The sequence below is a fragment of the Hesperophylax consimilis genome, unplaced genomic scaffold (genome assembly GCF_061612785.1).
Source record: "Hesperophylax consimilis isolate HC1 unplaced genomic scaffold, BYU_Hcon_1.0 scaffold_34, whole genome shotgun sequence".
NCBI lineage: Eukaryota > Metazoa > Arthropoda > Insecta > Trichoptera > Limnephilidae > Hesperophylax > Hesperophylax consimilis.
This window is the reverse complement of record NW_028301264.1, coordinates 1931482-1948492: the sequence shown is the minus strand read 5'-3', so window position 1 is coordinate 1948492 and position 17011 is coordinate 1931482. Positions and strand designations below refer to the sequence as shown.

Sequence of the window (17011 nt, the reverse complement as noted above, 5' to 3'; positions counted from 1 at the left end):
CACGGAATTAAAGTGAATATTAATCACAGGTAGATAATAATACAATTATAATTAGGACGTATTTCACTATCAATCTCTCAATAAGTTGTCAACAAGCTGTATAGTAGTGAAGTACCCTAATACCCCGTCAGATAGACTAATTATTACAAAATGTATACTGTGTAGAATCTAACAAAACTAACACTAATATCTAAACAAAACTATGACTTTAGCTGTTTCTCGGAATATGAACATCTTTCGCGAAGTGGCATCTTCCGATGATATCTTGGATCGACCAATTCTGGCAAAATTTCTGGTGCGGAAGCCAATAATGCATGCTGCACCAGAATGCGAATTATAGTTGGTTTTGTACGATCGCTTTGCCCATGAACCATCTGCAACCACGGTGATTTGTAGCACACCGTCATCATCGACTTCATTGTTCTCCACAGCTAATCGGTTTTCTTCCTTTCCTGCTTCAATAATTTTTTCGAGTGCCAAATTTTCCAAGTGTCCCCCCAACTGAATCAGATGTTTATAGAATAAGGAGGACGACATACAAGGCATATTTATAGTGCTGCATATTTCCCGTAATTGGGAATAACCGTTGCCAGTACATACGATACCTTCAACCATCGCATTATTGATAGGCATACCGCCAACTTGCTTAGGCATGTCAGATTTTATAATGTCTATTTTTCCACAAAGCTTACATAAAAAATGAAATTCGCTGTATAATCCATTCCTGATTTCCCTTTGAAAACAAAAATGTGAAAAATTGCAATCAAATGGAGAATGATCAATTTTGGACAAAGAGTCAAATAAAAATTCTATGTTGACAATTTTTCTGCCAACTAAATTCGATGTAACGATGTGGTTCGGATCATCTTCTTCCTCAACCTCTAACACAAAAGAGTCACTGGAATCGGATGAACAGTTGAATTCAATGTCGGGTGATACGTCTGACATTTTCTGCGACGATATTTCGGGTTCAATCACATCGGTACTAAAAGAAAAAAATCAGGCATCAAACCGTGAAAACAAAAGACCGCATATTATACTGTCAAGGTATGATCAATATGTGTAGTGATTATACTTACAAATTCGACAAAATAGTACAAGCAATTATAGGCAAAAATGGAGGACGGTTTTTATTCTTAAATTTAATCACTTTTAATTAAAGATCGTCGTGTAATATTGAATTGTACCAATGTGTAAAAACACTGTCATCAAAACTAAAAGCTGAACGGCAATAAAATGAAACTCTCACTACTAACCAAAAGATGGTATCTTTATGTTATTGTGTACATTCTCGAGAGTTTGTTCTTGTGAAAATAAAATTATTTGCTTTCCGTTTGCTCAAAATCCCACAATTCACATCGATGTTTGCATCGAAAAAATCCTTGTTGGCAAATTTAGCCTGACAATCTTCAACATCATTTACGGAACTGAAAACAACAAAAAAACATTACATTTTTACAGTAAAAAATAAATACTTATAATAAATATTAATTTAAATATTGCATTTAATTTTCACCTGTTCAGAGTTCTTTCTGTCTTTTTGACATTGCACTTCCTTTTTTTCCGGTGCATACTGAGTGGCTTACCATGTATCCACTTTCGACCTAAAACACAAATAACATTTTATAAAAATCAATAACGTAAGTACCCTTATTCATAACCTAATTATCATTGTTAAAAATGCTCAAATAATGATTACTTACCCATGTTGAATGAAATAAATTATTTGGGGATGCTTCGGTTAAGAACTGTGGAGTTTAAAAATAATATTATTCGTAAACAAAGTAACAAATTCGTCAATTATATGTCCGCGCGGGCTGACTGCGAATGTCACATAATATACATACACTAGCAATAATAATAAAAATGAAGGACGATTGACGTAGGTATGTATGCATGTATTTGTTAGGCGGGCGATCTCTCACGAGCCCCTGCCCCCCGGCCCCCCTTACCTACCCTAGCCAGCCCGACTCAAGAAAGTGCGAATGAGACAATAACAAAAAAGCTAGTTAAATATACGTTGAATTTGTGGCCACCAAATTCGGCTTTTGAAGCAAATAAAACTTTTTTCAGTGAGGATTCAAATTTTATTGTATAGTTCATTATATGCCTGAGACGGGATATGTGAGATTTTTTCAAAAAATATCTTTCATATGGTCACAAAAAATTGCCAAAGATGCCTCGTAAAATCATGTAAAATCGTCATCTTCTGGGGCCTATATTCTATAATTTAAGGCAAAAATCGAAAATCTGATCCATATGCGTACTTTATATATACCATGTCTTTTAACTAAAAAAAAAAAAAAACAGTTTACTCTAGTATTTTAGCCGTAAATCCAAATTTAAATTTTGTATGAAACAGGCACCGCAGCCGTTCCTCTTAACTTTGATGTAATATTAATATTCTTAATTAATTATACATAATATGTAAATGAAATCCTCAGCACGGGAGATCCCAGTGAGGATATCATTATATCTCTTTGTTACACAAAAAAAGATAATAAAACACTTATTATTATTATTATTATACTATTATTATTATTATAGCATGACAAGAGGAATGGTGCTATTGAATGAAATCTCAGAAGCACTAGATATATATAATTCTTCTTTAAATAGCCTAAAGTTTTTTTTGTATAATAATTATCTTCATAGGTGTTAAGATTGTCAAATTGAGAATTGTACAGTAATTGGATAATCTATCTGTTGTGCAATAAAAAAAAAAAATAAAAAAAACATTTGAGTGATAGTATTATGTATGTAGTACCTTTGATTCTTTGGTTGGGTTTGAAGTTGCCCTCGGTCCTCCAGTGTATCTCGTGCCACAGGTCCAGGTCTGCGCCTACTGCTGTGGAGAGAGGGGGCAGCTTCCACTGGACCCTGGCGTGATGTGGCGACAATACTACTGCCTTAACGTCCAGGGCTGAAGGTGGAGCTGGAACCATGTATAATTTTAATAACTTACATTTAAATATTCTCTTTTTTAGAAGATTTCTTTCAGAATACTGGGAAAGTTAGGGATTAAGATTTCATTTCCATGTACATATATATTATGCACTCTCATCTATTATGTTCTTAGAATTGCCCTAATAAAGTACCTTAATTTTTTTTTACAATATTCCAAGAAACTTAAAATCAGATTGACAGTGAACGAAATTTAAAAAAAATCAATATATTGTTCCACTGAGGTGAATCCAACAAGCATCTTAAATTCAAATTCATAGACCACTATGTTACAGAGCTGGGTTCACCGAGCAGGTTTTAATAACCTATACTCCTATGGCAGCGATAGGCAATTAGTTTTGGTGGCGGGCCATATGAATATGTCAATTTTTTATGGAGTCAAAAAAAAAACCGTTCCTTGACTCGGAAATGATCAAATAGTGCATGCAAGCTTACTATTTCACATGAGAGCGAGCCAAAATTGAAAACTACTTTCACACTTCCTGTCGGCTCATTATATGGAACTATTAATTAACTATTATGTAGCATAGGCTTTATTTAAAACCTATAAAGTGAGATAAACATTACCATTTTGCAGCCAAATCGACGTTTCTTACCAATTTCGTGTGTAATTCTTAATTTAAATCTCCCGCCAATGTCACCTGCTAGTTCCAAATGCATCCCTGAGGCGGCGCCAGTAGTGGGACGCCACCAATGATGCTATAATTTCATATTTAGCATTTATTTTGCGAAGGTCAAACACGTTTGGTTTGTTTACAAACATCAAATACCGTAAAATAACCTGTTTTTTAGTATTTGCGCAAAATTTACATATTTTTTTTCGAGGTTATTAACAGTGTGACTGTTCGAACTCCGTAAAATTGCGATTTATAGAGTTTCGTGTGTTTTTGTTTAGTGTTTTTTGTGTTTTCGTGATTATGTCGGATTCCGAACGTTCCGAGAGCGGGGAAGCCGAATTTTCGAGGGCGGAAGTCATGAAGGTGATCCACACAGACACGCGGGGGAAGCGTCCAAGGGTCTGCGGCGAAGACAAAGCCAAGAAGCAGAGGGTTTGTGAATTAGCTCCCGCCGACCCGCGAATTGACGTATTAACGCAGCAGATGTCCCAGATGCAGGAAATGTTGCGTCTGCTGCTCTCCAAGCGTTCGGAGGCTCCCGTCGGTGGCGCCTCGGATGACGATGACGAGGACAGCATCTGCCTGGACACCCCTGCGTCGCTTCGGGAGGAATTGGCAGGAGATTTGGGAATGGGACTCGTCCATCCGAATAAGCCGTCTCGTGACTTGGATCTCGGGGAGTGGACAACTGACCTAAAGCAGCCGAAGATACCATCGGCCGACCCAGGGAGGGTGAAAAAAGTGGAGCTCCTTCAGCATCTGGGGACGGCCAACTGGAACAATGTCCGCTACCTCGAGATCCAGAAGTCGTATGCCGCAACCCCTCTCTTCTCAATGTTGGCATTGAACCCTGAATTGAAGCGCCTAGCTCAGGAGGAATCGGCCAGTACGTCAACGGACTCCTTCTGCGGCTCCCTGACCAATGCTCTTTCCCTGCAGGCTGATCTCCCGAAGGCCTCCTTGCAGGAGCTGGTCAACTGGAGTGCGGAACCGGGCACGAAGCTGAGCACTTCCACTCTTTTCGAGAAGGTGCAGTCTCTCTTCGCGGCGGGGTCTGAGTCCCAGAAGGTGTCCAAAGACATCATGCAGATGGTCTGCGGAAAACGGGCTAGCCACATTGAGTATCGACGAGAGGGGGCATTGCGAGGCATCAGTGACGGATACGTCCGAGATGCCTTACGGAAGATTCCGCCCACATCGGAATATCTCTTTGACCCGAACCTCCTGTCGGCCTAGCTGGATAAGTTGGGGGGAGTGAAGAAGTGCCTCGCTCCTCAGCCTAGCACGTCGCGACCAGCTCCTCCCGTTAAACCTGTGACTGTGCAGAACTCGCAGCCCTTTCGTCCTAGAGTACAGCAGGGGAGAACCATCGCGAGAAGGGAGCACCCTGAGAGTCGAGGTCCAGAACCAGCCCGTAGGGCCGCTAAAGCTTTCCCTCCCCGAGGTAGGTTCCGGCCCAAGGAAAGAGCAGGGAAGCCAGACCGTAAGAGGTTTTAACAGCGGGCCCTCTTTTCAAGGGGGTCAGTTGCGCTCATTCGCAGGTAGGTGGAGGAACCTTGGCGCCCCTACTATCATCCTTAAGATGTTAGATGGCTACCGAATTCCATTTTCATCAAAACCTCCACTAAATAATAATATTGATTTATTTAACTCCCCTTTCGCCACTAAGACTTCTGTGGCAATGACAGAACAAATAGAAAAACTCAAAGCCCTTAAGGTTTTAGAGTCGGCACCTGCCACTCCCTCATTTATTTCTAACATGTTTCTGGTCCCCAAATCAGATGGCTCAAAGAGGCCGGTCTTTAACTTAAAATATTTAAACAATTTTCTGACTGTCAGTAAATTTCGTCTGGTAAACGTTTATCGAGTTCCTACTTTTCTACAACCGAATGACTGGATGGTTAAAGTGGACCTCACACATGCTTACTTTCATGTACCTGTGAGTGAGCAGCATAGATGTTTCCTTAGACTTATCTATAGGAATGAACTCTTGCAGATGACATCCCTCCCCTTTGGCTTGGCCACCGCACCTAAGGCATTCGCAACCTTCACTAACTGGGTAGCGCAGGAACTGCGGAAGAGAGGGATGAGAATTCTAGTGTATCTGGATGATTTTTTATTAGTAAACCAATGCCTGCCTACTTTAAAACAGCAGTCTATTGAAATGGTGGAGTTTTTGCAAGGCTTGGGATGGCATATACAATTTGATAAGTCAATATTAGAACCATCACAACAAGTTCAATTTCTTGGTATCAGCTGGAATACTCTAACTAATGAAAAGTCTCTCCCTCAGAACAAGGTTTCAGCCCTATCTTATTTGTTAAAGGGTTTTATTCAGACGGGTAGGTGGTCACTAGATAAGGGGCGCAGCCTCTTGGGCTCTTTAAACTTTGCTAGTTTTGCAGTTCCAAGAGGCAGGCTCAACAGCCGGTACATACAGAAAGGGTGCTTAGGACTCAGACACTACCACCCTTGGGAGTCATCACCAATTCCGGCAGCTACCGCTCGGGAATTGAGATGGTGGGTTCGATCGCTCACCCTGACGTCACCTATACATCTGCCGCTGTTTGAGCATTACCTGACAACCGATGCCTCTGATCAGGGTTGGGGTGCCCAGCTGGACGAAAAGCTTCTCAGCGGTGTGTGGGCTGATGACCAGCTGAATCTTCACTCCAATGTAAAGGAGATGCTCGCCGTGTTGGCTGCCTTGTCTCCTCACGCGCTTGAGCTATCTGGCTCGGGTCTTCTGATCCAGTCGGATAACAGGTCTGTCGTATCTTATCTCCGCAAGGAGGGTGGTACCAGGTCAACTTAACTCCTGAGCTGTACTCGACTAGTGCTAGATGTTTTGGATAAACACTGTGTTTCCATGACAGCACAATACTTACCCGGTCGTTTCAATGAAGTAGCGGACTGTCTATCTCGTCATCGTGCTGTACCCGAATGGCACTTGCTACCCTCTTTCACAGAGGTAGCATTCAGAAAATGGGTACGACCCGAGATGGTCAAGTCAGCAGAAGGAACTTCTTAGATCCGGGTGGAGAAGTTCCACCCTTCGCACTTATGCTCCGGCATGGCGGAGGTGGCAGCGCTGGGCGTCAGAGAATCAGCTCGATGCCACGCGTTCCAAAGCTGAAGACTTAGCCAGGTTCCTAGCCGATCTACACATCAGAGAAAAGCTATCGCTGAGTACCATTTTAGTTCACAAGTCAGTGGTGTGTACCTTAGGCTCTCCCGAAGACAATAGAGAGCTGAGCTCCAATCCGATAGTGAAGAAGATATTAAAAGGGATATCTTTAGCTAGACTAAGGCCTTCGAAACCCCCCATTTGGGACCCGAGGATTGTATCATCATGGCTGGAGAAGAATTTGCCTCAACATATTACTCTCTTTGAAGCATCAAGGAGAGCAGCCACCATCCTGCTTTTGGCATCAGGGCGCCGAGTCCACGATCTCACATTGCTCCATTGCACAGCTGAAAGATTGTCAGTGGACAGTGAAGGCATCTCCATTTGGCCAGTGTTTGGTGGCAAGACAGATTCGGCAGACTGGCAACAATCGGGGTGGAGACTGGCTCGCTCGGAGTCTAGGAACATAGACCCTGTCTATTGGACGGAAAAGGTCATAGAACTGTCAAAGGAACGGAGAGCGCAGGCGATACTACCTAGCCTATTTATTACAACTTGTGGGACAGTGAAAGCGGCCTCCAGGGCAGTAATTGCAGGTTGGATTAGGACAGTCCTCAGGGATGCTGGTGTAGAGGATCCACCTGGCAGCATCCGTTCAGCAGTGGCATCTCTGAACTGGCTGCAGAATTATAAGCTGGACGATATACTGTCACGTGGTAACTGGAGAAGTCCCAATACCTTTGCCAGGTTCTATAGAAGGGAAATTGCAGAATCGGCTGGCCGAGTCAACACCGACCCATCTGTTGCTGACCTTTTTAACCTCTGTAACTGGTTAGCTGATTTCTGGAAATCTTGCCCCTATTTTCTTTTTAGCAAATAAATTTAAATATTATATTTGATTCACATTAGCATAATGTCACCAGGCGATAACAAACTATATCTCACTTTATAGGTTTTAAATAAAGCCTATGCTACATAATGAAAAAGTTTTACCTTACAATAAAACTTATATTATGTACTTAGCTTTATTTAAAACCTAGGTTTTTGCACAAAAACGGCGCTATACACAAGTCATCCAAGTATTATTATTATTATTATTTTTATTATAAGGGCTGCCTGATGAGATCAAATGAAGCAGGAAATTATAGCATCATTGGTGGCGTCCCCACTACTGGCGCCGCCTCAGGGATGCATTTGGAACTAGCAGGTGACATTGGCGGGAGATTTAAACTAAGAATTACACACGAAATTGGTAAGAAACGTCGATTTGGCTGCAAAATGGTAATGTTTATCTCACTTTATAGGTTTTAAATAAAGCTAAGTACATAATATAAGTTTTATTGTAAGGTAAAACTTTTTCATTATCGCAGTATGGAAGTATTGGAGAGTAAAGTACACAATTTACTTATGAAGGATTTGAAAAATACAAAATTGTTCTGTTGCTATCGATGAATCTACCGACAATACTGACAGTTCAGTTGAGCGATTTCGTAAGACGTACTGTGGGCTGCATGTACTGTGAACTGTTCAGGGACTATTATTGCTGATCGCTGCTGTCTTATTTTCGGAACAGAACAAAAAAAATGTTACAATTACCTCCTGCAGAAGTTCTAAGCACAACTGGCGGTCCCATGACAAGTTTCACTTCGATAGCATCTCCGTAATAATTACTGATCTGCACCGAGAATACGTACTTCGAAAACGGTATCAACCCTCCGAGATACAACTTCTTTTCAAAAGTTCTTACTTTCGTGCAAGCAGTCACATTACACTGCAAAGCCTCGTCTTCCGAGTAGGGCTGATAATAAACCGTATAGTACGGTGTCGCCATGCTTATATTTGCACATATTTCATATTTTAAAACTTGCGGCAACTCTAATGTGAGGCTCGTTGAAGATCTGTTCATTAATTTGACTTGAAGAGGTGCTTGTTTAGGGTACAAACAGTTTTTGTTCGGGTACGGTTGTATCTTGCTGCCTAGTGCAACGATCTTTTGGCCATTTGTTATGTTGATGTCGTTCATTCGGTTTATCCGGTCGGAATTCTTTTCGGTGGAATGCATCTGCTTTTGTGAAGAGTTGGTCCAATAGATGTATTTACTGTCGACGGTGATCGAAGTTGGAGGAAGAGCTGAAAAAATAGTTTGATTAATATAACGTTACAAATGGTCAATAAGAATAACACTATTTTTTTTTCTCAAGTTTAACTTATCAAAATACTGAGTTTTATCTCAACTCATTGGGAATAATGTGTTACTTACCATGTGTTTTTTTTTGTAATACATTATAAATAAATAAATAAAAAAATAAATTAAAAAATGAACATTCATTATGTAGTTTCATTATGTAGGCTTTATTTAAAACCTATAAAGTGAGATAAACATTACCATTTTGCAGCCAAATCGACGTTTCTTACCAATTTCGTGTGTAATTCTTAGTTTAAATCTCCCGCCAATGTCACCTGCTAGTTCCAAATGCATCCTTAAGGCGGCGCCAGTAGTGGGGACGCCACCAATGATGCTATAATTACATGTTTCATTAGCATTTATTTTGCGAAGGTCAAACACGTTTGGTTTGTTTACAAACATCAAATACCGTAAAATAACCTGTTTTTCAGTATTTGCGCAAAATTCACATTTTTTTTTTTCGAGGTTATTAACAGTGTGACTGTTCGAACTCCGTAAAATTGCGATTTATAGAGTTTCGTGTGTTTTTGTTTAGTGTTTTTTGTGTTTTCGTGATTATGTCGGATTCCGAACGTTCCGAGAGCGGGGAAGCCGAATTTTCGAGGGCGGAAGTCATGAAGGTGATCCACACGGACACGCGGGGGAAGCGTCCGAGGGTATGCGGCGAAGACAAAGCCAAGAAGCAGAGGGTTTGTGAATTAGCTCCCGCCGACCCGCGAATTGACGTATTAACGCAGCAGATGTCCCAGATGCAGGAAATGTTGCGTCTGCTGCTGGAAAAGCGTTCAGAGGCTCCCGTCGGTGGCGCCTCGGATGACAATGACGAGGACAGCATCTGCCTGGACACCCCTGCGTCGCTTCGGGAGGAATTGGCAGGAGATTTGGGAATGGGACTCGTCCATCCGAATAAGCCGTCTCGTGACTTGGATCTCGGGGAGTGGACAACTGACCTAAAGCAGCCGAAGATACCATCGGCCGACCCAGGGAGGGTGAAAAAAGTGGAGCTCCTTCAGCATCTGGGGACGGCCAACTGGAACAATGTCCGCTACCTCGAGATCCAGAAGTCGTATGCCGCAACCCCTCTCTTCTCAATGTTGGCATTGAACCCTGAATTGAAGCGCCTAGCTCAGGAGGAATCGGCCAGTACGTCAACGGACTCCTTCTGCGGCTCCCTGACCAATGCTCTTTCCCTGCAGGCTGATCTCCCGAAGGCCTCCTTGCAGGAGCTGGTCAACTGGAGTGCGGAACCGGGCACGAAGCTGAGCACTTCCACTCTTTTCGAGAAGGTGCAGTCTCTCTTCGCGGCGGGGTCTGAGTCCCAGAAGGTGTCCAAAGACATCATGCAGATGGTCTGCGGAAAACGGGCTAGCCACATTGAGTATCGACGAGAGGGGGCATTGCGAGGCATCAGCGACGGATACGTCCGAGATGCCTTACGGAAGATTCCGCCCACATCGGAATATCTCTTTGACCCGAACCTCCTGTCGGCCCAGCTGGATAAGTTGGGGGGAGTGAAGAAGTGCCTCGCTCCTCAGCCTAGCACGTCGCGATCAGCTCCTCCCGTTAAACCTGTGACTGTGCAGAACTCGCAGCCCTTTCGTCCTAGAGTACAGCAGGGGAGAACCATCGCGAGAAGGGAGCACCCTGAGAGTCGAGGTCCAGAACCAGCCCGTAGGGCCGCTAAAGCTTTCCCTCCCCGAGGTAGGTTCCGGCCCAAGGAAAGAGCAGGGAAGCCAGACCGTAAGAGGTTTTAACAGCGGGCCCTCTTTTCAAGGGGGTCAGTTGCGCTCATTCGCAGGTAGGTGGAGGAACCTTGGCGCCCCTACTATCATCCTTAAGATGTTAGATGGCTACCGAATTCCATTTTCATCAAAACCTCCACTAAATAATAATATTGATTTATTTAACTCCCCTTTCGCCACTAAGACTTCTGTGGCAATGACAGAACAAATAGAAAAACTCAAAGCCCTTAAGGTTTTAGAGTCGGCACCTGCCACTCCCTCATTTATTTCTAACATGTTTCTGGTCCCCAAATCAGATGGCTCAAAGAGGCCGGTCTTTAACATAAAATATTTAAACAATTTTCTGACTGTCAGTAAATTTCGTCTGGTAAACGTTTATCGAGTTCCTACTTTTCTACAACCGAATGACTGGATGGTTAAAGTGGACCTCACACATGCTTACTTTCATGTACCTGTGAGTGAGCAGCATAGATGTTTCCTTAGACTTATCTATAGGAATGAACTCTTGCAGATGACATCCCTCCCCTTTGGCTTGGCCACCGCACCTAAGGCATTCGCAACCTTCACTAACTGGGTAGCGCAGGAACTGCGGAAGAGAGGGATGAGAATTCTAGTGTATCTGGATGATTTTTTATTAGTAAACCAATGCCTGCCTACTTTAAAACACCAGTCTATTGAAATGGTGGAGTTTTTGCAAGGCTTGGGATGGCATATACAATTTGATAAGTCAATATTAGAACCATCACAACAAGTTCAATTTCTTGGTATCAGCTGGAATACTCTAACTAATGAAAAGTCTCTCCCTCAGAACAAGGTTTCAGCCCTATCTTATTTGTTAAAGGGTTTTATTCAGACGGGTAGGTGGTCACTAGATAAGGGGCGCAGCCTCTTGGGCTCTTTAAACTTTGCTAGTTTTGCAGTTCCAAGAGGCAGGCTCAACAGCCGGCACATACAGAAAGGGTGCTTAGGACTCAGACACTACCACCCTTGGGAGTCATCACCAATTCCGGCAGCTACCGCTCGGGAATTGAGATGGTGGGTTCGATCGCTCACCCTGACGTCACCTATACATCTGCCGCTGTTTGAGCATTACTTGACAACCGATGCCTCTGATCAGGGTTGGGGTGCCCAGCTGGACGAAAAGCTTCTCAGCGGTGTGTGGGCTGATGACCAGCTGAATCTTCACTCCAATGTAAAGGAGATGCTCGCCGTGTTGGCTGCCTTGTCTCCTCACGCGCTTGAGCTATCTGGCTCGGGTCTTCTGATCCAGTCGGATAACAGGTCTGTCGTATCTTATCTCCGCAAGGAGGGTGGTACCAGATCAACTCAACTCCTGAGCTGTACTCGACTAGTGCTAGATGTTTTGGATAAACACTGTGTCTCCATGACAGCACAATACTTACCCGGTCGTTTCAATGAAGTAGCGGACTGTCTATCTCGTCATCGTGCTGTACCCGAATGGCACTTGCTACCCTCGTTCACAGAGGTAGCATTCAGAAAATGGGGACGACCCGAAATAGACCTATTTGGCTCTAGGACAGCGCATGTGGTTCAAAGGTATGTTTCTCTTGATTTTCAGGACGACGAGGCAGACTACCACAATGCTTGGAGCAGGGACTGGGACTATCAGCTGGCTTGGATCTTCCCTCCCCCGTGCCTCATGCCGAGGGTTCTTTGCCACCTGAACAGAGCAAGGGGATTATACTTGGTAGTGGCTCCTCGTTGGGAAAGGGCATTTTGGAGAGCGGATCTGAAGTGTCGGGCCTTGGGTCCACCTCTTACGATTCACAATCTAGGAGAAGCACTGATAGACACCAGGACCAACAACCCCCCTCCTCAAGTAGAGTCCTTCACTCTGGAGATTTGGCTTTGTGGGGGTGGGACAAAAACCTAACAAGATGGTCAAGTCAGCAGAAGGAACTTCTTAGATCCGGATGGAGAAGTTCTACCCTTCGCACTTATGCTCCGGCATGGCGGAGGTGGCAGCGCTGGGCGTCAGAGAATCAGCTCGATGCCACGCGTCCCAAAGCTGAAGACTTAGCCAGGTTCCTAGCCGATCTACACATCAGAGAAAAGCTATCGCTGAGTACCATTTTAGTTCACAAGTCAGTGGTGTGTACCTTAGGCTCTCCCGAAGACAATAGAGAGCTGAGCTCCAATCCGATAGTGAAGAAGATATTAAAAGGTATATCTTTAGCTAGACTAAGGCCGTCAAAACCCCCCATTTGGGACCCGAGGATTGTATCATCATGGCTGGAGAAGAATTTGCCTCAACATATTACTCTCTTTGAAGCATCAAGGAGAGCAGCCACCATCCTGCTTTTGGCATCAGGGCGCCGAGTCCACGATCTTACATTGCTCCATTGCACAGCTGAAAGATTGTCAGTGGACAGTGAAGGCATCTCCATTTGGCCAGTGTTTGGTGGCAAGACAGATTCGGCAGACTGGCAACAATCAGGGTGGAGACTGGCTCGCTCGGAGTCTAGGAACATAGACCCTGTCTATTGGACGGAAAAGGTCATAGAACTGTCTAAGGAACGGAGAGCGCAGGCGATACTACCTAGCCTATTTATCTCACTTTATAGGTTTTAAATAAAGCCTATGCTACATAATGAAAAAGTTTTACCTTACAATAAAACTTATATTACGTGACAATAATTACGTTGAAATAAAGCTAAGTACATAATATAAATTAATTTAAGTTTAATATATAAAACTTAAATTAAATTAATTAATTGTATTAGGCGATACTTCGCCTGCGCTCTCCGTTCCTTTGACAGTTCTATGACCTTTTCCGTCCAATAGACAGGGTCTATGTTCCTAGACTCCGAGCGAGCCAGTCTCCACCCTGATTGTTGCCAGTCTGCCGAATCTGTCTTGCCACCAAACACTGGCCAAATGGAGATGCCTTCACTGTCCACTGACAATCTTTCAGCTGTGCAATGGAGCAATGTGAGATCGTGGACTCGGCGCCCTGATGCCAAAAGCAGGATGGTGGCTGCTCTCCTTGATGCTTCAAAGAGAGTAATATGTTGAGGCAAATTCTTCTCCAGCCATGATGATACAACCCCCGGGTCCCAAATGGGGGGTTTTGACGGCCTTAGTCTAGCTAAAGATATCCCTTTTAATATCTTCTTCACTATCGGATTGGAGCTCAGCTCTCTATTGTCTTCGGGAGAGCCTAAGGTACACACCACTGACTTGTGAACTAAAATGGTACTCAGCGATAGCTTTTCTCTGATGTGTAGATCGGCTAGGAACCTGGCTAAGTCTTCAGCTTTGGGACGCGTGGCATCGAGCTGATTCTCTGACGCCCAGCGCTGCCACCTCCGCCATGCCGGAGCATAAGTGCGAAGGGTAGAACTTCTCCATCCGGATCTAAGAAGTTCCTTCTGCTGACTTGACCATCTTGTTAGGTTTTTGTCCCACCCCCACAAAGCCAAATCTCCAGAGTGAAGGACTCTACTTGAGGAGGGGGGTTGTTGGTCCTGGTGTCTATCAGTGCTTCTCCTAGATTGTGAATCGTAAGAGGTGGACCCAAGGCCCGACACTTCAGATCCGCTCTCCAAAATGCCCTTTCCCAACGAGGAGCCACTACCAAGTATAATCCCCTTGCTCTGTTCAGGTGGCAAAGAACCCTCGGCATGAGGCACGAGAGAGGGAAGATCCAAGCCAGCTGATAGTCCCAGTCCCTGCTCCAAGCATTGTGGTAGTCTGCCTCGTCGTCCTGAAAATCAAGAGAAACATACCTTTGAACCACATGCGCTGTCCTAGAGCCAAATAGGTCTATTTCGGGTCGTCCCCATTTTCTGAATGCTACCTCTGTGAACGAGGGTAGCAAGTGCCATTCGGGTACAGCACGATGACGAGATAGACAGTCCGCTACTTCATTGAAACGACCGGGTAAGTATTGTGCTGTCATGGAGACACAGTGTTTATCCAAAACATCTAGCACTAGTCGAGTACAGCTCAGGAGTTGAGTTGATCTGGTACCACCCTCCTTGCGGAGATAAGATACGACAGACCTGTTATCCGACTGGATCAGAAGACCCGAGCCAGATAGCTCAAGCGCGTGAGGAGACAAGGCAGCCAACACGGCGAGCATCTCCTTTACATTGGAGTGAAGATTCAGCTGGTCATCAGCCCACACACCGCTGAGAAGCTTTTCGTCCAGCTGGGCACCCCAACCCTGATCAGAGGCATCGGTTGTCAGGTAATGCTCAAACAGCGGCAGATGTATAGGTGACGTCAGGGTGAGCGATCGAACCCACCATCTCAATTCCCGAGCGGTAGCTGCCGGAATTGGTGATGACTCCCAAGGGTGGTAGTGTCTGAGTCCTAAGCACCCTTTCTGTATGTACCGGCTGTTGAGCCTGCCTCTTGGAACTGCAAAACTAGCAAAGTTTAAAGAGCCCAAGAGGCTGCGCCCCTTATCTAGTGACCACCTACCCGTCTGAATAAAACCCTTTAACAAATAAGATAGGGCTGAAACCTTGTTCTGAGGGAGAGACTTTTCATTAGTTAGAGTATTCCAGCTGATACCAAGAAATTGAACTTGTTGTGATGGTTCTAATATTGACTTATCAAATTGTATATGCCATCCCAAGCCTTGCAAAAACTCCACCATTTCAATAGACTGGTGTTTTAAAGTAGGCAGGCATTGGTTTACTAATAAAAAATCATCCAGATACACTAGAATTCTCATCCCTCTCTTCCGCAGTTCCTGCGCTACCCAGTTAGTGAAGGTTGCGAATGCCTTAGGTGCGGTGGCCAAGCCAAAGGGGAGGGATGTCATCTGCAAGAGTTCATTCCTATAGATAAGTCTAAGGAAACATCTATGCTGCTCACTCACAGGTACATGAAAGTAAGCATGTGTGAGGTCCACTTTAACCATCCAGTCATTCGGTTGTAGAAAAGTAGGAACTCGATAAACGTTTACCAGACGAAATTTACTGACAGTCAGAAAATTGTTTAAATATTTTAAGTTAAAGACCGGCCTCTTTGAGCCATCTGATTTGGGGACCAGAAACATGTTAGAAATAAATGAGGGAGTGGCAGGTGCCGACTCTAAAACCTTAAGGGCTTTGAGTTTTTCTATTTGTTCTGTCATTGCCACAGAAGTCTTAGTGGCGAAAGGGGAGTTAAATAAATCAATATTATTATTTAGTGGAGGTTTTGATGAAAATGGAATTCGGTAGCCATCTAACATCTTAAGGATGATAGTAGGGGCGCCAAGGTTCCTCCACCTACCTGCGAATGAGCGCAACTGACCCCCTTGAAAAGAGGGCCCGCTGTTAAAACCTCTTACGGTCTGGCTTCCCTGCTCTTTCCTTGGGCCGGAACCTACCTCGGGGAGGGAAAGCTTTAGCGGCCCTACGGGCTGGTTCTGGACCTCGACTCTCAGGGTGCTCCCTTCTCGCGATGGTTCTCCCCTGCTGTACTCTAGGACGAAAGGGCTGCGAGTTCTGCACAGTCACAGGTTTAACGGGAGGAGCTGGTCGCGACGTGCTAGGCTGAGGAGCGAGGCACTTCTTCACTCCCCCCAACTTATCCAGCTGGGCCGACAGGAGGTTCGGGTCAAAGAGATATTCCGATGTGGGCGGAATCTTCCGTAAGGCATCTCGGACGTATCCGTCACTGATGCCTCGCAATGCCCCCTCTCGTCGATACTCAATGTGGCTAGCCCGTTTTCCGCAGACCATCTGCATGATGTCTTTGGACACCTTCTGGGACTCAGACCCCGCCGCGAAGAGAGACTGCACCTTCTCGAAAAGAGTGGAAGTGCTCAGCTTCGTGCCCGGTTCCGCACTCCAGTTGACCAGCTCCTGCAAGGAGGCCTTCGGGAGATCAGCCTGCAGGGAAAGAGCATTGGTCAGGGAGCCGCAGAAGGAGTCCGTTGACGTACTGGCCGATTCCTCCTGAGCTAGGCGCTTCAATTCAGGGTTCAATGCCAACATTGAGAAGAGAGGGGTTGCGGCATACGACTTCTGGATCTCGAGGTAGCGGACATTGTTCCAGTTGGCCGTCCCCAGATGCTGAAGGAGCTCCACTTTTTTCACCCTCCCTGGGTCGGCCGATGGTATCTTCGGCTGCTTTAGGTCAGTTGTCCACTCCCCGAGATCCAAGTCACGAGACGGCTTATTCGGATGGACGAGTCCCATTCCCAAATCTCCTGCCAATTCCTCCCGAAGCGACGCAGGGGTGTCCAGGCAGATGCTGTCCTCGTCATCGTCATCGTCATCGTCGTCCGAGGCGCCACGGACGGGAGCCTCCGAACGCTTCTCTAGCAGCAGACGCAACATTTCCTGCATCTGGGACATCTGCTGCGTTAATACGTCAATTCGCGGGTCGGCGGGAGCTAATTCACAAACCCTCT

General features: G+C 44.9%; 1 protein-coding gene across 1 annotated transcript in view; it reads right to left on the bottom strand.

Annotated features, from left to right (window-relative positions):
• Positions 1 to 17011, bottom strand: part of LOC149409174 (proto-oncogene tyrosine-protein kinase ROS-like) — a 264442-nt gene that overhangs the window by 67837 nt on the left and 179594 nt on the right. The window contains exons 23-24 of the mRNA XM_089650093.1: positions 8305 to 8838; positions 2768 to 2935 (exon numbers count right to left, since the gene is read on the bottom strand). Of these exons, the coding sequence (XP_089506219.1) occupies positions 2768 to 2935; positions 8305 to 8838 (702 nt within the window). The remainder of the gene's footprint in view (positions 1 to 2767; positions 2936 to 8304; positions 8839 to 17011) is intronic.